We start from the raw sequence: 20,905 nt of genomic DNA, 5'->3' as shown, positions 1-20,905 counted from the left end.
GGGTTGCCAACGAACCGCGGATCGAAATAAATTCGTGAAATTCACGTGGACGTTTGAATTATAAAATATACGTGGCATGGGAGAGTTAAAATCTGAGAGCCGAGTGGCGCGAGTCAAATAGCGGGAAAATTCATTGAAGGTATAGAATTTATACCGTGCATTTTTATCATATCGTTATATGCACTTAGATTAGAAAGTGCAAGAGAATTCGACGTGCTCGTTTGCGAGCCCGAAAAGGAGTTATTAATTAATCATTGTCAGTTGATAAATGTAAAACGGTGCATAACTTACCGTGTGGGGCGACCAGTGGTGCGGCCAAGTCTTGGTCTCGTGAGTACTTCCAACGGTCGGTTGACTTGCTAAAAACACAACTCGTCTATCGGTACTTCCGGTTCCGGTACCACTGGTAGTCAGAAGAGCGGCTCTAGCCCTCGATCCACCGATACTTAACGTCGGCGACGTGTCCATGTTGCTCTGAAAGTGAAACGTAAGCGTTAACGTAAAGTAAACGTTAGCGTAAGCTTTATTAAAAAAAAAAATGAACATTGATCACGTTTCTTCCGTGAAAGTATACATATGCGGAAACGTGAAATTCATTATGCTGAAACCGTGAGGCTGGGACGGATGGAATTCAAACAAATTCAACTATTTTAATGAAGCCTGTTACCGGAATGATGAATGCTACCGTAGGAATCCCAAGCCAAGTATGCGTCTTTCAACCGTAGTCTTGGTTACTCTTATTAATTCTAGCTCCATGTACGCGGAATTTCGAGCGGTGATACTAAGGTTTTAACGCAATTATTCGCAAAAGTCGGAAAGAATTTCTGACGTTCGATTAACATCGCGATATTTAAATACAATGCCCCGGCGTAATTTCAGTGCCACATTTTGATAATTTCCCGCGCGAGAAACTTCTATACTGAAGTCAAGTGGATTGTTGACATGCCTGAAATATATTCGTTTTATCGTCAAAATTGTTACCGCGACTTTACGAAAATATCGTTAACGATAACGTTGTAACGCGATTGCGCTCTGTGTGTCTCTGTGGCGTCTCTGTGTCCGTGGGGCAGAACGAAAGAAGAACGTAGAAATTTCCCGCAATCGAAGCTTTCACGCGAGATCTAGAAACGAGCAGAGAGCGTGGCGTGATCGACATTGCGGCGTATGAACGGTGATTCGAGAACACGACCGCCGTCATAAAGAAATCCGACGAGCGTAATCGAGCTCGTTAGCTTCGAGGATGAAAGCTCATCGGGCTGCGGAGGCGCGAGCGAGAGAACAAGCACGCGATAAAGAAAGAAGACGCGACGGTGAGGTAGTACGTTTTTCAGTGGAAAATACGGGTCGTCGACGGGCATTAAGGAGAATGATGCGCGACCAGACACGCGACGCGAGAAAGAAAGTAAAAAGGGGCGGCCGAGCGAAGAAGAAGAGGTGGTGAAACGAAACCACGCTGAGATGAAATGGTGAAAATAAAATCGAGCACGAGCGTCTCTGTGCTGACTAGGTGCTACCGCGAAACTGACACGTACCCCTTAATTAAATCTCTCTGAATCCTCTTCGGCGGTAGTTGAATCGCGGCAACAACGTCACGCACGATCGGTAATTTACGCGGGACACCGATGGATGCTCAGATGGATGACGATAACCTATCTTGGCCGTGAAGATGGCGTTTGGTATTCGTATACGTCCACCGTCAACCCCTATCCTCGTCTCACCACACTTCAGCCGCGTAATTCTTGAAGTCGCGTGCACCTAATCATTATAACCAAACTGTCGGGGGAGGGGGTGAGAAAGTGGCGTTAGGTATTCCTTAAAACGTTCCAGCACGACGTTGACCCCTCCTTCGCGCAATTACGAGTCATTACACGGGGGATTCCATCGTGTAACACGTCGTATACATAGGACGTCTGTTGCAGTTGCCCCACACCGGTCGTCCGGCTATCGTAGACCATCGACGGATTATTGCCGGAGTCGCGTTAACCGTATCCGCAGACAATTTCTCACGCGACAATTACAACGATGAAGATAATTACATTTACCACGAAGTTTCCCGCGATGTTATCCGACTCAGGATACCTGCCATAATCGATTTAGACCCCTATCCCGAATCTTGACGATCGGTCGCGCGTTACTCTGGCTCGTCGCATCGGGGCCCGTATTATTTTTCGGAACTGCCGAAACTCTTGATTCGATGTTCACGCCGCGGGAAGTCCAAGATCACCGATAAAATCGCGAGTACCTACCATTGTTCCTCCTCTAACGGGAAAATTACTGCGACGGCACGGTTTAATCTGTCAGAAAATTTATTCTACTAACCGCTCCACTGCGAATCCGCACTGGCTGCCGATTCTAATTATACCGACGCGTTACCCATCAATCCCCTCAGAGAATTTATTTCCCGCTTTTTCTCCGCCTCTTCGTTCGGAATTATTTTTTCCCTCTCGCGAGAGAGCGATCGTGCGAAATTTTATTTTCGTCGTTGTCGGGTGCTCGTCGCAGAGCCGTGCGCATCTCGATTAATTACTCGTCTTCAGCGGTGATTCATCATCGACAACCGAATCGCGAGTTCTCTTTACGAAAGCTTCTGCAATCTGAACCCGGGACGGTTCTCTTAACCCGTTCCACGGTCATGATTCACGGAACGAATTATTCTGCACGTCTTGTCGGAAGTTTTCGGTCTGTTCTGGTTGTATGACACGGTTTAGAGATCGAAAGGATCGTTTCCAAGCGACGAACTGCGTCACGGCCGGAGGTGGCCAAGCGTCGCGTTCGAAACCGCGCACGACACTGAACCGCCAGTACGTCTGGCGCCCGAGGTGAGCCTCTCGTGGATTCGCGGGCTCACGTGTGAAATTCTTGCGCATGCACCGACGCCTTCTCCCTTCCAATTTCCCCTCTTTCCTTTCCTGTCCTTTCTTTTCTTAGCTTCGGTGGTCCTCTCTCGAGCTTCTTCTTTCGTTTCCCGCTAAACAGCTCCTGTCTCTCGGCCTTCCCACTTCTTATCGCGTTCTATCGCTGATCTTTTCCACTCGACTGTTTATCCTTTCGCCCCTAACTTTCCTTTACCCCTGTCTGGATAAGCTCCTTTAGATGGCATCGTGCGAGCGACAAGTATCTAGCGTTGGCCCAGTTGCCACGAACCTTAAGAACGTATCTTGCCGAGTAAATTTGATTCGATCGACAAAAAGGACAGTAGCGCCGTTAACGTCGCAGACAAACTTGTACCTTTTCTATTGCAAAATGAAAATTGTTTTCGGAAGCCTAGGAATTTTGTTATCTATCAAAGTATCTACCCTGTCGACAATGCTTTCTTGCCCTAAACCTCGTAAGGCATCAAATATCTGCTGCCTACGCTTTAATCAAGCACATGTTGTGCAGCTCGTAGAGCACGATCGCGTAATACTACCTGTTAATCTTCTGCTTGGCATCAGAGCGTTTAATCGGCTCGTCATGAATGAGAAATAAACAACACACGTATAGAGGGAGAATAACCAAAATACTAATTACCGAATGCTTTGTTCGCGTAACACGAGTTCACATTTTATACGTATTATGCTTTCCCTCTTCTTCGTTCGCAATATTCTTGAGAATTGACTCGTCCAGCATACGCGTACTTTGGTGAATCCAACGTAGCCCTTAAATAATAACCGTTAATACCGCGCTGATAAACAATACTGTCACCTAAACGAGGAAATTGTGGGCACAATATCGCCACACTTTTTTCGTTGTCGGTGCGACTATTTTCTCCTGCAGCTTCCACTTCCCTCTATAAACTTTCTATTTTCACCGTCCGAGCGCTCTACGTTGCAAACCATACCTGCTCTTTTCTCTCGCATTATTATCTACGTTTTACTTGCCATTCTCGCGCCTTCGCCACCATGCGACAAGTGTCATATTTGCGGAGGATCGTATTACCGGGTCACTTAATAAATTGCACGAGCGTCGCTGATGCCGTTACTTCCATCTCGAATCCTGTCATTTCTCGTGTTGGGTTATAAAAAATAGATTTGAACAGGAGAATGTACGACACGCTCGCTGAGAGGAAATAAGACTGTCCCGTGGGTCAGCTGCGCGGTTCGTGCCGCGTCTTTTCCAATTATGTTAAAATTACAAAAGTACTACCGAATCTATTTATTCTTTCATTATACCATCTCATTGCTTTACTACTACGACTCTCGTACTTGTTTATCGAATTGGTCATCGATTCCTCGGTATCCCTCAATGCGTGATCCTCTTATTAAAATCTGCCTCGTATGTTAGTTGCATCACGATAGAGGTACCTGTTGAAGACTGCTTCACGATGTGCCGTTCAATCGGTCTTGGAAAACGTGTTCAGCTTTCCCTTGCTCGATCGATTAAGTCACAAGGCAAATGGTACGCGAGTAATAGGGATCGATTGAAAGAACGAGGAAGAAGAGCAAGCCGATTGCGACGGAACGGTCCTATCGGGATAGAAACAATGCCGCATTGAAAATGAAAATCGCAAAATATAGAATCGACCTTTCTCTTTTTCTTTCCTCTCTACTCGTCCCGTATAATCATCTTCTTGTATTCGTTTCTCGTTCGTGTTTACCCCCGAATTCGTATCAGGGGGATGTTTATGGGCTGCAGCCAAGAAGACAGAGAAACTGTAGAACGAGGATAACGGATCGTGGAGCGGATTGATCGATTGTTCCTCTCGTACCGAGTCCCGTCGATCGGTCGAAACGAAAATGGATCCGAAGCGGGATCGATGGAGAAGATACATAGTTCTTAAGCGACGCTCGCAACCAACCTAGACGGAAGTACTCTGAGCCGATCATTGAATGCCTCCAGGCTGCGAACGATCTCGACGATCTTACGTTTCGTATTTGATCGCGACGGCTCTTTTGCAGCTGATTGCACGCGCGAGAGAGAGTTTGATAGTCACTTTTACGTCGAACGCTTCCGATTCGTGAATCCCACAATTGCGAAAAGTCGAATCCAGCGGATGAAATTCAGCAGAATCCAGGAACCAGATTTCTTTGAGCAATACTCTCCGCGTGAGATTTCGCGAAAAATTGAATTCTGCGAAATGAAATTAAAATTAACGCTCGCTTTCGGATGTTCGCGAGTACCGAAAGAAGAAATCGCGATCGCGCGATGTTAATTCAAAGCGTCGCGTGGCGCGGCAAATGTTTTCCGAGAGGAAAATTAATCCACGTCTGACGCAAAAATCGCAAGTTCGTTTTTCGCCACGTGGAAAGCGGCGCCACGGCGCCAAACGGACAAGCAAATTAATTCACCGTGCCGTTACGAGGGCAGTTTACAGGAATCAGCCAGGCTGTATGGATTCCCAGACAGTTACTCGTAACGGGGGTCTATTAACGGAAAAAAATGGTCTCCGCGATACACCGAGGAAACGAGGATAGTCGGTGGACGACAGTGTCCCAATGTCTCGTAAAACGCGATTTTATTCGAGGTTGAACAAATTGAAACATAAGCCGCTCGTAAGTCTGTTCCTATCTACGAGCGGGGACAGTTCGCCCCGCTCTTCTTTTCGTTCGCTATACGCGCCTATTCGTCTTCCCTTGGTGAATTCCTGGATCTTTTATTACGGCCCGCGAACACGGACAAGGACAAGGTTGTGACGTCTATGCCCGGTTATCTGTATCGCGTACATCATGTCAGTGATACCGATGCCATCGAGCTGTCATCTCGTTGCATCAAATTTCATCTCTCCCTTCCGAAGAGTATAATATCGCTGAAACTTGGGCCCGACTCCTTTCCGTTTGTCGTCTGAGGTTTTCCAACGGAAACGATTCGAACCGCACCATTGCGTTGAATTAAACGCGAGAGACGCTCGTCTCCTAAAAAGAGTCGTAAACAAACCAAAAAATACAAAGGTGGTCGTAGCGGAGAAGGGGGAACCGAGTTCCAGAAAATTTTCAGGACCGGCAGAAAATAAAAAATTTTCGAATAAAACGCTAGGGAAACAGCTGCCGCCAGAAAGCAGAAACTTCAAAACATTGAATTAGGGGAGTCGAGTGGCGATGGCAGCAGCGGCGGAATCGCAATTAAGAAGGAACAGTCTTCCTTGCAAATTAAAAACGTTAGCTCGCTAAAAAATCAAAAGCTCCCTTCTGCTTCCGCCTTCGTTGTTATATTTATTCGTGCGCGCGTTGCCCGCTCGCGTCGCGTTACTATTTTCGGGGTGTCTTTCGCGTTCGACGTTTGCTCGGTTCCTTCGAGCGGTGCTCGTAACTTACTCCACCTTCGAGGCCGAAGAGAAATCGCAGCGAAGAAACCAAAGAGAAGAGACGAGTGCGCGATTCGAGGAAGGAAAGAAAGAAAGAAAAATCTACGATGAGGAAATGGAAAGACGAAGGAAAGAAGCGGTGACTTGGGAAAGGGGTAGAAGGACGGAGAGCATTCTCATTCCGATTCTACTTCTCCTCCTCGTTCCTGGATTGAAGAGACCTTTATGACGGGATACCGGTTTATGGCACAGCTTCGCTGCTATTATGCGTGCATCGGCCGGTTGAGATGCCGATGCGGAGGAAAAGAGACGGCAGAGGTACGGAATCTGTATGGTTTTCGGTGCTCGAGGGGTAAGCTTGGCGAAGGGTCGACGGAGAGGGAAAAGGAAAAGCTGATGGTGCGGGTCGGAAGGAGGCCACGGAGGGTTGCGCTTTGGACCGCAGCCTCGACCATTGTCAAGATAATGAAGCCAAGGCGAGATTTCTCCCTTTTCAACCGCGCGTCCAAACGATATCTCGAATGACTGATTGTGAGATTCCTTTGGATCTCGAACCGCATCGTACGCCCACAGGATCGCGCAGCTCGCGATGAAAACGCATCTCTCCGGCCTTTCGGAAACGATAGTCGGCGGTTGTTACGGTATTGCCCCCGCCTGTAATTAATATTAAACGGTAATAACGTACGATAACGAGAATCGAATATTAATTGCGAAATGTAGTCGAGATACGAGCACAGAGGGGAGAGTATGTATTTGCTGTGAATGCGTATTCGTAACCTGTTGATCGTTATAAAATTCGAGAACACATTCGAGTATCGTATGAACGATGAAACGGGAGGCGCGCGTCGGACTTGGCGGCCGAAAAGTTTCATACTAATTAACCGATCGCTTCCAATTAACCACAGCCGTGATATGGGACTTTTCATGAATTACAAACCATCGATAACTTTACTTTGTAACACGATCGAACCGACCATGGAATGTCAGGTGCGAAGCCGTATCAAAATTATTTTCCACAATTAACCAACGAAGATTAACGAGCAAAGACCGGATAAGGTCTCCGTCGATTCGGCGAAGGAAAAGAAGAACGACCGAAACATTGGTCGACTTATTACGCGTGTCGCGAGGTGGAGTTTCACCTATCGGCGACCGTACACTCTCGCATATTTTAAGCCGGCCATTTTTCAGCATTTACGCTATACATCTACGTCGAATTTGCATGAACCAACGATTCGAGCCTTGTTCCGGGAAACTTTTGGTGTTTCTGTGCGGTGCTACTCGAAAGTCGCTCGGGCACCCACCGTTCCTCTATTCCCACTCCGAAACCCGTGATTGACCGTCTTTTTGAGTGGATCGCAATCTCTCTGATACCATTCCCCCTTTCCACCGTTTCCGCAAACCAATGTTTCCCACCATCCCACGGTCTTACTTACACGACAATCTGTAATATACGTACCAATGTATCACTACAAAATTAAATTAAAAAATAAGCAATCGGACGATGAGAGACACTGGTCTAATCCTAATATACGTCGTCTTATTTATGCAGCGACGCCGTTCCGCACCGCAACGCTGAAGACCTTAACGGCTTTCAATTTCCGTTGGCCATCAATATTATTTAGTTTAGTTTGGACCACCTTCTCGCGTTCTACCCATCCCTTCGTCATGCTTCTCACGCCTCCGCCAAGGAAATTACTTGTCCTCCCCTGCTCTCTCGCCAATCCAACCTTTACCGCCCTCGTTCATCCCCCTTCGTCCCTCAAGGTACGAAGATACTTCCTTTAAGGGTGTTTGTCTCCGAACCTTGCGTCTCACTGCATCTCGCGTTGTTCTAGCAATACGTAATCGAAGATTTGCTGGAGTATTCGGCGTGTTCGCGCTTCGAAAAACCCATACCACTCGAACAGTTCGTAACTTCCAATCCCTTAAATGTGTCCGTAGTCGATCCACTTTTAAGATCGTTATTTTATAAGATTGTTCGAGTATGGAAATGACACCCTCTATTTCCTTTAACGCTGACAGTTACAACGTATCTCGCTCGCGTACAGATTAACCGAGGAAGTACATTCCGTACACGTGTTGGCTAATCTTGCCGGAGACTCGAGGCGTCGCAAGGGGTAAAAGGCGACCCGGGATGATCGCGTACGGTTGCTTGGTTACACAATTTCAGTGATTAATACGGAGCTGGTCGTTCACGACCAAACTCGGTCGGTTCGAAAATTTGAGTTCGATAATATCCGGTGCAGACAGCGCGCGTCCCCAGAAGCTTTCTCGCAGCCCACGCCCCGGACTCGGTGCTTTCGAGTAGCGCGAACGAAATGAAATTACAAAGCAATTTGACTTGGCTGTGTCCACTCCGAAACCGAACGTTTTGCAAGTTCCCAGCGGGTAGCGATCGTTTCGAGCGTTCACGGTTCCAGCGCGCCACTCGCGCTCGCCCTGTCCACCTTCTACCCACGTTTACGTTTTACGTCACGCGTATCCTCTATTTGCTGTAGCGATTTACGTTCTCGATTTTGCGTCCGTTGATTTCGCACGCGAAACTCGATGCGCGTCGCATCGAGATTCGCGACACGTGCTCGATCGAAAAGCGAACACGGCCGGCCGGCCTCGCCGTCCGCGTCGGCGTCGATTCGTCCAAAACGAGGAAATGTAATGAAACGCCCCGAGGAACAACGACTCCCCCGTTTATGTTTGATCTGGCCAAATTAGCGGTACCAAGGAAACAGGTGCGCCTTCGGCGACGAGCCAAGCGGTTTCCCAGACGGATTTTTCAACAATCTGCTCCCGCTGGACTTCGCATAGAGATGGCCGTACCCCCGTTTCTGAGATACTTTCTCAGACCGATACTGGGGAAGACAATGGCGTACTTTGTGGCGCCGTGATTAAAACAAGAGGCCGAGCCGAACGGGAGTACGAGAGGCGGGAGCAGGTACTGGCATCTCTTCCCGGGCATCGCTGGCATAATGGGAGAGACAGGCAGGAAGAAAGGTGGAATAGAGCGAAAGAGAGAGCGCCGGTTACGGGAACAAAGAGAGAGAAATTGGAGACGCAGGAGAAGAGAGAACGAGAAAGGGTAAAGCACAGAGAGACTCAGTTTGGAGTTCTTTTCATTACCAGCGAGCTCACCTCAACAACAATGCGAGCCTCCGTCCCGTACACCGCTATTTTAGCCTTTCTTTGTTTCTAATACGCATACGCGGTACGTATACATCGATGAAAGCCGAATCCTCCTATATTCTGAAAAAATTTCCGCCTGGCGCGAAAACCGCGACCGATCAGAGATTTCTAAATTCTACTTTACCGTACGCGATTCCAACAATATCAGCGTTAATCGAGTGATATCTTTAACGGATACGAGGACACTAGGGAATGACCCCTTTTTCCCTGGCGCCGAACATTTTTCCTGAAAGAGATTCCGATCGATGTACCGAGGGTGGAAAACGTATTTACCAATAAAGACGGTATCGATGACACGAAACGACCAGTGCGGCGATGGTATCAAATTCTCGGATAAGGATTGGTAAGGTGATCAGGTGCGACAGCGTTCGAAAATAAAATTTAATCGAAACAATCGCTGCGCGTTGAATTTCAAGCAGAAACAATTCACCGATGATAGCCGAGTTCGTGTATACGTTGATGATGGACTCTGAGCTAATTGGTTACAACAGAGAGACGATGAATGAAGAACGGGTTCGTTAAGCGATTAACCTCCACGATCGCCATCCTCTCTGACAGCACCCTTTATTACATCGTCCTGTCCGTAGATGGTGTACGAGATACCACGTGATCGAATCGTTGATCGACTCGGACACGATAACGCACTGAACGGGCTGAATAATGATCAGCGGGTGATTACGCGCTATCTATTAACTTGGTTCGTGCTAAATAGATCAGAACGAGCGATCAATGTGTGCGGGTGTCATTTATAGTAGATAGTAAAGCGAGCGATTCGATTCAAAATAAACCCAACCAACGTCACGATATTGTACAGAGCGAAACAATTTATTAGCACCTTTGATATGTTTGGAATTACAGAAGATAACGTTGCGATGTTAATTAACACGACCCAACACGTCACGGATGCTATCGGATACATCGTGTCCAGCATTGATAGGTAGCTCGAACATAGGTCAGCCGAAAACGGATCGATCGCTGACAGAGAAACGATTTTTCGCAATTATTCGCGAATATTGCGCTCGATCCCACGTCATCGATTCGTCGATAAAGGCCAACTTTCAATTTCGTCGTAGGTCGATCAAGCGAATAAAGATGCAGGGAATACCACGAGTGCTGCCTCGCTAGTCCGTAGTCGTTCCCTCCGCTAGAGGTGCAAGTTGTCCCGCGAAAGTAGCGAAGAGGGGTTTAAGTCCGACTTACACGATATCTGCTCCGCACACTCACCGGGCACTCTATTTCGCGGCGCGATACTGTCCTGGGCGGTTGAGAGTCTGTATTAAAATTGCCACAACGGCAAACTGGATGTCGCACATCGTCGACGAAAGGAGCACGAAAATGTATTCGCACGGTTATGATTAGATTATATTGGGCATCGCGAAGATTCGTGCCAGGATCTTGTACGGAGAATATATAATCCTCGAGAAATATCGCAATAAGAAGGAAGCGGACCCGTTAAGGGAGCCAAAATAATTATACAAGAAGCAGCGTTACGTAAACAAAACTTTAAAGACACGTAACCTCCGTTGTACGAATGATTCGTTTACTCGCGTGAAAATTCTACCGGGACGTTGTCACGTATCTTCTTCAGCGTCGCGGGTAAGGCCCACTGTTCACGCAGCGTATTTAACGAGACGATACGACCTCGGTAATATACTTTCCACGAAGCGTACGCTAAGCGTAAAATGACAGAAATTTCATAAAAATTCACAGACTTTGCGAACACGCAAAAGTCGGAGGGATTGAAAATCGAGTGACAGGACACCTCACGATTAACTGATATCGCGAACCGCCATGCGACGCCTCCGTGGACTCGTAACTCGGCTCCTCGTCTATTAGCCAGTCACGGTGTTACGTCGTTCGTCGATTCGGATTTATCGCAAATCCATCGTGAATCACGCGTTCCCATCAGTTTTTCAATGTCCGCGAACTCACCGCATCCGTGCTCTGTCCACGAAAGCTACGTCAACTTTCAAATTTCCGGGCGGCATTCTGTACAGCGTAGACTATTTGTGATCTACGAGGAATTGGACCTTTCTGCCTCAGGGCTATGTTCGGACGGGACAGCTATTTCCGATGTTGATAAACGCCCAAGACAGACGCATTCTAACTACGTCGTTTAACACGCCGTGGTCGTTCGACGAGGATGTCGTGCTTAGTTTCGTGTAACGCGAAACCAACGACTCCTCGCTAATTGCAACTTTTCTGGCCAAGTTTCTACGCGCCCGGGTATATTTTTTCAAAATAATGAAGAGAAGAAAAAAAGAAATCGATGTTTCATTTCGGCAGCACGAAATGAAAACCGAGCCTTCATCGTGATTTGACGCGCGGTATTAATTCCTTGTTCCTCTCGTTCCAGAAGCGACGCATAACCTGTTCCGGTCACGTCGCTTTCGCGTCACAAATGCAAGGAAAAAAGGGGAACGGTCGTGGAGGAGCGCCAAAAGCGTCGCGATCGAGTCTTTATCGTAATCGAACCTACTCCTAAAACATAATTCGTTTCTTCAATTAGGCCGTTTATACTTAACGCGCATTGTTTTCTTGTCCAGAATCGGATCAATCAAATATTCGGTAATATTTGGCTCGCGATCGACTCTCGTCCCGTAGCTGCTGCAAGAATCGATTTACAGGCGTGCATCTTGCACCTTCGACGCAGTGACAATCAATTCGGAGGGTTCACGAGGTATCGGAGTCGTAGACCAGATGCAGTGCCTCTCAATTCTCTCGGTTAGACGTACCAGCGCCCACGTCCCGGAAATTGAAAGTTCGTGACGTGACATCCGTTGGAGCCTCTTTCGCACCGTCCAGAAATTTCACATTAACGAGCAAAGCAAAACGTCTCGCGGTTATCGTGACCTCCCCATAGTCACCGCTGCTTTTTCTTTTCCAGTTTTTCCTCCCAACCCCTGGTACCTTGGCTCTTCTTCGTCATCAAGCGAGCTTCGGTATCGGAGGAACTCGACTTGCGAACTACCACGGGTGCGTAGTAGTGTCGCCACGACGCGACAAGTTTTCTATTAAATTCTCCTTGTCGATTCGTATTATCTCGCTGCAACGATCCGACCGTTATAATCAATTCGGTTTGATTTCGGTTAACTGCTGTCATCCAAAGTTTACCGGTGCATCCCTGGTGAACATTTCACGCGGAACGGCATAAACTGCCGCTAAATGAAACGTCTCTTTCGTACGGTGAAAATTCGCGGCGCGGCAGCGTGACCTGAAACGAGATTTCAGCCTCCGACCTGAAATGAGATTTCACGATGCCCCAGTTTCCCACCAAATCGCCGATCTCCGGCGAACAAACGCGCGAGACTCTTTCTTCCCGTGTTTAGCCCTTGGCTGATTCGAGTCAGAAATCCAAAACGCCCCGTAAAACGATTTTCTTAATTCCCGTTTAAACGGTTATGCGACTGTGTATCGAAGCGTATAGTCATTCAATTAGGCAAACACACTTTTCGTGTCCCTCGGCCGTTCTTGCTCGATTCCAAAGCTGAAAAGACCTCGTCAACCTAGTGCTCTCGCGTTACGCCCATCGTATAACGGGTGTCCTCCAGGAGACGACTTAGCTACGTCCAGAACGGAACCAGCCAGCCCGTGTGGAACCTCTGCGGAACGTGTGTTAGGGGCTGATTGCGTCCGGCCGAGATGATTGCTTTTCCCGTGACTACAACGCCCGTGCGGCGCACACACGCGGACCAACAACGTCGAAGTGCACGGCGACTTGCCCGTTTGCGCACGTGCACGTTTATCCACGAACGATTACCACACCCGCACAGAGGACCGATGTTTCAATATTCCGATAGTTTATTCGTCTGGATCGGTGAACGCCTCCTGCCGGCGCAAAATCACTTCGATTTTAGTTAACGCCGCCGTTGCGCGCGTTACGTAGAAAATGACAAACAAGCTCTCCGGCGTTCGTGTCCAGAAACCGATTTCTTCTACCGGATATTTTTCATTCGAACGACGTACCGACGCGATGAAATTCGGTCGTTGAAATTTTTCCACGCCGAGTTATCGAGGTTCGTCGAGTGGATCTGCGGTTCGGAGTCAAGCCACTATCGGGGTATCAAACTTCGTTTGCGATTATAGTCGAAAAAGGAGGTGCCGGAGAAGTTGATTTCGGTAAACTTCAAGTTCCCCGTCAGCCATCCCTCGTCTTGAACCGAACATCGAGGTCTACGACTGATTTAAGACGTTGGGGAGCGTTGCCGTGTTTAAAACGGAAAAGCACCGGAGAATGAATTCGGCGCCAGCCGTGAGCGAGACACTGTATATCTCTGAACTACTCGAAATTGATCCTAATCCGTAATCCGGCTTGTTCAGCCTCCTCCGTCTGTTCTCTCCCAAGGTACTTAACACCCGGAACGACGAATTGAGAGAAACAGAGGAGGAAACACCGGTGCCTGGTGGAAGAGGACGGATGGAAAGCTTGCGTTTCCAACGGGAGCCACTTATATTCCGAAGGCCAGCCGGTGCGCGATGTTCCGTGCATTATGCATGATACGACGGTGCTTAACGCTCGTCCAAATTGTAGCCGGTCGATCTGAAATTTCACCGGGGCCCGGACGCTGAGCGCTCGCGCGCGCGACCACGGAAATTCTAATTGGAACGTAGCTTTAATTAACGTACGATATTTTATGCTACGCCACAATTTACTTTTCTTATCGAGTAACTTTTACCCCTACGATTGTCGCGGAGCGAGTTAAGTATGGCGTACGCGGCCATGAAAGCCACGGCGTGCCAGTTAAAATCGTTTATTATAGGACACCCTCGCAAAGAGGATTTCTTAGATAACCGAACGTACGTTTACTTGGACGCGAACGAAGCCTTTGAGCTCGAAGATCAAGCTAAGATTTTCAATATTACTCTATGTTAAGATATCTCAAGTGATGCGATGTCGACGACTCTGTCCTATAAATTAACACTTTATCCGTCGATTGAAAGAGTTTCACCGTCGAACGATACATCAGCTTGTCGAATCGAGACGAACGTAATCCGTGTAGCGCGGCATGATCTCGGTCACCGAAAGAGTAAAAATTTTAATCTAGATTTGTCGCGGTTCCCCCGTGTTTTTTACGATGCGGCTGGTTGCCGTTACATTGGCTGGTTTTATCGTCCCATCGAACGGGGCCGTTCGTCACGAAAACCATATTGGATTCCCCGATCGGCGCGTCGTCTTGTCCGATGGGTCAGTGAAACAAAGGACCCCGTCAAGGAGGGATAATTAATCGCGCAATTCGCCGGGAAGACGCGTCGGAATTATTCGTCGATTAATCGTGATCGTTAACGGGCCGTTTACAACGCCAATACGTTCCGGGGAAACTTCGAAAGTCCTCGCAAAATTGCAGCTGGTTTTCGTCGGCAACCAGGGCTGCCAACGGACGAACAGCCTTAATTAATCCGGACTTCCCCATTGCTCCACGCGCAACGTTTAACCGCTCGAATCTATCGTCGAGCTAGGTTCGTCGACGTATTATTCGCCAGAATGTCTAGGCGCTCTCATGTGATCGGAACTGCAAGTTTTGCGCATTTCCCGTCGACGGGCAGCATCGCGTCGCTAGAATCGACTACTACTAGACAGTACGAGAAACAAATTAATTATTCATGGACGTCCAACGTCCGACAACAAACACACACTGCCATCACTTTGAGATACCCTCGCGCGGGTACAGCCTGTTGTTTAGCATGACTATGGGAGGAGTAGACTGCGTTATCGTGCGTACATAAGGACCGATGTAATTGTATCTCTAGACGTACGCCCTTTGAATGCCTCTTTCCGACCGACACGCGTCTAACAGCTATTATTAATTGCACCTCTGTCTCCTTCCATAAATACGTATCTTGCCAGACGAGCGACTTCGATTTAACGTAAACTGAAAATGTCGGGAAACGTGTATCTGTTAGAAAAAAAGTTACTCGTAAAACAAATTCGTGCTTGCACGCAGTTTCTTGGACCAGCGTTTAACGAGCAACTATTTACACAGAAGCCAACTTTGGTACCATAGTACCATTTAGTCGCGTGCAATAATTTGCCTCGAAGTTTGTAACTAGAAAGGTGGAAAGTTAAGCGATAAACTCCGAGGAACTGAAATTCGTTTAGTAATCTTGAGGTATATTCTGCTTAAGTGCTCCGCTACGGAACTAACGAATCAATAATATCAGTCTTATCGGTTTTCTAAGACCAATCCCGTGCTCATGAAACACATATTTGCACTTTTCCCGACCCCCGTTCGATCATTGTTTCGGACTAGGCGAATAAAAAGTCGAATCGATATGAAATCATACCGCTCATCTTTTCTAATCAATACAAATATTAAATTTTAATCGTGAATACCGAATCGAGGCAAATCCATTGAAAGATTTTCAATAGACAAGAATAGCATTCCTGCGACCGGCGAAGACACGCGAGAGTACACACGCGTCCTCGCGTATTCATGAATCGAATAGAGTTATCACGCAAACGATGGCGTGCCCTTGCCATTGTCAACGATGAAAGAGCTGGATTCAAAAGGGCGCGTGCTTTACGGCATGCTAAACGAAGCTGCGAAGTAATTCCCATCTTAATTCCTTCGGGAATTTTCCTCTATGGATACATTGTTTCCGTCTTCCAGCCCGAGTTATTTATTCTTAGAGTTCCGATCACGAACGACTAGTTATCGCGTCTCTTCTTCGTTCTCGTTGCATCTCTATTCGCTGTTCAATGCGCCGTTCGAAGCCCGCGATTAGTCCCGGTTAATTTTAAACTCACCGCAACGTCGATCTTGCTCTATCAGACCACGATAGAGAATTTCGATATTCCGTAAACAATGGCTGGCTGATATCAGGCCGGGAACTACCGATTTCCCCGACCGTTCTATACCCGGAAGCAGGAAACGGAGGATTGCGCTCGAGTAGAAAGATGGACGAGAGCAGCAGGAGGAAAAGCAGAAGGAGGTGTTAGAGGATCCTTATCCCTCTTATCCGTGCGCTCGCACTGTTTCCATTTCAAATCCACGAGCAGGGATTACTTAACTGGAGAAATTCATCCGAGCGAAAAGAGACTCTACCCGTCCTTCTTCGACGTCTGTGCTCGTTCCGCGAACCGATCGGTCCGCGAAATGAAACTTCTCGACACTCGAAAACGGAAGAATCATTATTTTGCGAAGAAACGAGGAATTCGAGACGGCTACCGGGCCGTGACGTAACATTTTCTGCCTGGTCGTTATGCACCTCTATTTTCTCCTCTTCCCGTCTTGGAATAAAATCGGTCGAGGCTCGATGTTCCTATGCACGCGGTGCAGGGTATATACCCCAGAAATTTCCGAGGACACCGCAAACGCATTTATCTCTCGTGCGGGAGACACGGGATCGGTTCGATTTCCGCGAACAATTCTGACGAATTCTCGTGTAGCGAGTCATGCGAGACGGAAGCAACGAAAATGTTTCAAGTGGAAAAAGAAACGTAGACGGAGCATGTCAAAGAGTTATTGGTAATTGCGCCGGCCTTTTCGGACCATTGAGTTTGATAGCTTCATACTTTACGGAATCGAATGGGAGACCGCATTCGTGTCTAGCCCCTCTTATATACTGCCCCACTAAAATCTTGGCCCGGACAATAGATAATAGAAGGAATACTCCCGCAGGAGTAGTCCCGCTCGCTAGAGAGAAGGATCGTCTGTCGCGATATTTAGGCGGTCGTCACGCTTCCGCGAATCCTCACTTGCGAACTTGTCTTCCATAAATCATCGCGGAACGATCGCGAGACCACGCTCGAGGACGATCGTGTTCGTCGCTTTCAACGTTTGCGCTCGTAACGCGTCGATCCGAGGACTCCGCGTCCAAGTATTTTATTCGTTTTAAAGATCGTTGCTTCCTCGACTTGGAAATTTCACGTTCGCGATGTATTCTACGCGCGGGTTATTCTACGCACAATTCCGCGAGGTCCGCGATAAACTTTGCTTAATCCGACCCTTTTTTCCGAGATAGAGGCGAGCAGGTAGCGAGATACTAAATAATTAGTGAACGGTGCAGGTTTCGAGGCGGGAATTAAGCAGGTCGGTAGGCTACACAGTAGCTAAGCGAAGGGTTGATGGAAGCAGGGAGCACCGAGCGCGTCGCTATGTAAGAACCGCCTTGCCTCTCCCCACTAAGTAGATGCTTGTCAGCGGAAACTTAATTAAATATCCAAAGTGGATGCCGGAATTACTACAATTAGTATGACGGCTCTCCTAGCCCACCCTTATTACCCGGCTAGTCTCGTCCGTCCCATTCATGGGTATTACTACTTAATGTCTAATAAATGTCAAGACGGCCGAAACGTCGTACGTTATTTCTTTCCTACTTTCCTCTCTCGTAAGCTACGCGAAGGAATTTCGTCGGCTATCATCGGATAGAGGAGAGGGGAACTGCGGCAGGATGAGTAACGAACTACGAATGCAAAGTTGGCTCATAGTTGTCGACACCCTTACCATTGAATTTTTCGACTCGCCCGACTCTTCGCGCTCTCGGACGGAAGGGTGCTGGAAATTAGCTGAAACGGTTGGAACTTTCTACAGAAGTTACCGCACCGGTAGCGTCTTTGAATAGAATTTTAATTAATTATCCGGGTAACCGGAGGTTGTCAAATTGTATGATTAATCTAACGATACGGTGGCGCCGTCCGCGTCGCGACGAAGGTTAGAAATCGAAAACGAGGATCGAAAGGTTTTATCGGAGACGGTTCACGGTGCTCGAGACGATTCGGGGACATTTGATCGTTCGATGGTGTTACGAGGACGAAGAGGTACTCTGCTCAACTGGCACGTAAATACGAGCCCGAAGGACTTTCTTTCTCGGTCCAAGTGCTCCTCCATCATCCGCTTGGAGAAAGAGAAGGGACCGGTCGTCGAGGAGAGCGAATTTCAAAGAAGGAATGCACAAGCCGGACGCCTTTTGTCTCGGCCGAGATTTTTCCCTGCGATTTAATTGCGGGGAAAGAATCGTCGCGGGCGAACGATGAAGAGAGAGATGTTCACCCGTTTATTGCAAATCGAAGAAGAGAATCGTCGTACCGATGAATGATACTCCAGACGCTTGAAACGATCTCGACAAACGGATGAAATTACAGCCGGCCGATCTATAATCGAATGGCTGCCCACCGACGATAAAAACTGGAAAGAGCCACGCGCAAAAATATTCCAACGCCGCGAAATCAGCCGTAGTCACCTTGCGATTTCGTTTTCATTCTGTTACGTTGAATATGCTCGTACTCCGTAACGGAATCTACGCCTTCCGTGTTCGATTTCTCTAACGACATTTTATCTTATACGAATCGAAGCATGTCTCCAAGGGGGAAAAGAGAGAAAATAAGAGGAAAAAGGGGATACACGAGTACGCGTACTACGCTATATAACGATATCTATTGGCGCGGGAAAAGAACGGTTTACAACAGAATATTGTCCCGCCTAAGCCGCTCTCCAATATTTCATCAACTTTCTTATTCCTTCTTTTCCGCCGCCTTCAGCGAGTCCACGTCGCCTTTTTTCACCGTACCCTCTTCTTCCCTCCACATTGTTACCCGCTCTATAGGATACTCTGTTTGGTCTTAGGGTGACGGCGACGAAAACGAACCGTAAGTTTTTATCATGAATTCCGCATCAGGAATATTGTCTCTCGCGCTTAAACCGGATATAATATTAGCAAACCTGTTCTACCATTTTTTAAACACTATTTCACTGGAATTAAAATGAAAATATTACTAGGAATAATACATAAAATATCGCGTATCTCACGGTGTATCGCGCCAACGATCGAATAGAAATAACCGCATGAAAATATACTACCGAATCCATTTCAATCGGCGTGGATCAACGTTTTTTTTTTTTCTATTTCGAAACGCATGGACACAGAGGATCACTATTATATTTTTATATGCGGTTACAATCGGCTTAATATCGAGCATTTGCACGCTAAAATTAGAGAACAGAGTGTAGACTATCTGTTTTAGCCGATGAAAATTAACGATAATACAGTAGCACAACGTGTACTCTGTTCCGATTTATTTAAATCGTCATCCATCGACAACAGGCTGCTTGCTTAAAATCGTTCGAAAAGTCTGTTCTCGTTTACCAAGAAGTATACGACCTGTCGAACAATCGAATAACTGAAAAATTAAACGTTATCGCTGTATCGCTCGAGAATTTTCTACGTCCCACGGAACAACGCGACGATTAGTTCCGCGCATTCGCCAGATAAACGTTTCGTCGGGAAAAACGGCGGACAAGCTTACCGGTCACGAGAGAAAACTCCGGTCTCTCTCCTTTTATTTATCTCTCAGCCTTTCTGTTTCTCCCTGTTGGTTCACGGTCCGCGTAACTTGGTCGGGAACAATAAAAATTTTAGCGCAGCTGGCCTGGTTATTGTATGGACAGCGACCGCCCTACTTGCGAACGAAGCGGCTGAATTACGAAAGTACAACGGAAAAAAATTTCCCCGGTGTAATTTCAGTGCTACGGCGCGTGTAAATATATATCATCTCGTAGATGAAACGTAACGGCGGGGATTGTAAAAAATATTCCACGATAGATCCCGCGCGGCATCGCACGCGTTCCGTAGCGGACGATCGCGCGGAATCGCTCGATTCTCCCGCGAACGTGCACGCCACGACGACGGATGGTTGCGGCTGAAAAAAGTTCAGCTTTGTAGCCCGATATTAAAGGGCGCTGTTAGCGGGAGTAATGAATTTTAACGGTAGATGAGCCCCCATAGCTGTTCAAGCTACGCTCCCGCATACCCGACGTAAGAAATTGCGCTCGCGAAATTATTTCCTTTATAAATCAACGGTCATACGTTTCGACGTCGTTTCGCCTTTACCCGCATACCACTATTCCCTTCCACGACGATGTCTCCATCCGGCGAACGTAGTCGGAGAGAAATGGTTAAGGTTTATTAACAATACGTTATCGGCTGAAAAATTCCGCCGTGTTTCGCGAGAAATTGCGCCGGATGCCGCGGCTGCCTGCGACCGCTGTTAATCCGTGACAACGAACAAAAAGACGAGGAGTTCTATCGTCGCTGGAGATCTAGTAGCTTTTTGTCTCGCTACGGAAGCTACTTCGAGACAAACATTCGAGTACCCTACCTCGACGACGCGTGCTACCAAACTCCAGCCGAAAGGATGATCGTTTGCTCGCTATATAATAACGAACGGAACGGACTCTAACGTGTAATCTACGGCGTACAGCGCGAGACTTAAACGAGTACGAGTAGATAAGGAGGACCCTCGGTATTATCGATACGAGAGGCTTACGACACCGGTGGGTTGGCTCGAAGGAATAAGAAGCTTGGACGGAATAAACCTCGATTGTTTGACGTCTCAGTCGCCCTTGGAGTTCGCCGCGACACGAGCTTCCGGCCCGGAGGCATCGGAGGAGTGAATCTTTCACTGGAGAGCGGAGGACACGGAGAGACATGGGCGTCCGGTACGAGGCTTGATTTGGTACCAGAATAGCGATGGTGGGGATGTAGTAATTTGTCGGCTTGGGAAGGCGG

At 47.6% G+C, this 20,905-nt stretch overlaps 1 protein-coding gene across 4 annotated transcripts in view; it reads right to left on the bottom strand.

The window, feature by feature from the left end:
- Positions 1 to 2,776, bottom strand: part of LOC128873666 (zeta-sarcoglycan) — a 137,644-nt gene extending 134,868 nt beyond the window's left edge. Inside the window, exons 1-2 of one of the 4 annotated variants that reach the window (XM_054117384.1) lie at positions 1,533 to 2,776; positions 292 to 474 (exon numbers count right to left, since the gene is read on the bottom strand). In XM_054117384.1, the coding sequence (XP_053973359.1) occupies positions 292 to 468 (177 nt within the window). In that variant the 5' untranslated portion in view covers positions 469 to 474; positions 1,533 to 2,776. Of the gene's footprint in view, positions 1 to 291; positions 475 to 1,532 lie in introns of those variants that run through there. The other 3 variants (XM_054117385.1, XM_054117386.1, XM_054117387.1) reach the window with 3 other exon arrangements.
- Positions 2,777 to 20,905: the final 18,129 nt, after the last annotated feature.

Source organism: Hylaeus volcanicus, chromosome 3 (assembly GCF_026283585.1).
Source record: "Hylaeus volcanicus isolate JK05 chromosome 3, UHH_iyHylVolc1.0_haploid, whole genome shotgun sequence".
Lineage (NCBI taxonomy): Eukaryota > Metazoa > Arthropoda > Insecta > Hymenoptera > Colletidae > Hylaeus > Hylaeus volcanicus.
This window is presented reverse-complemented; position numbering and strand designations above follow the sequence as displayed.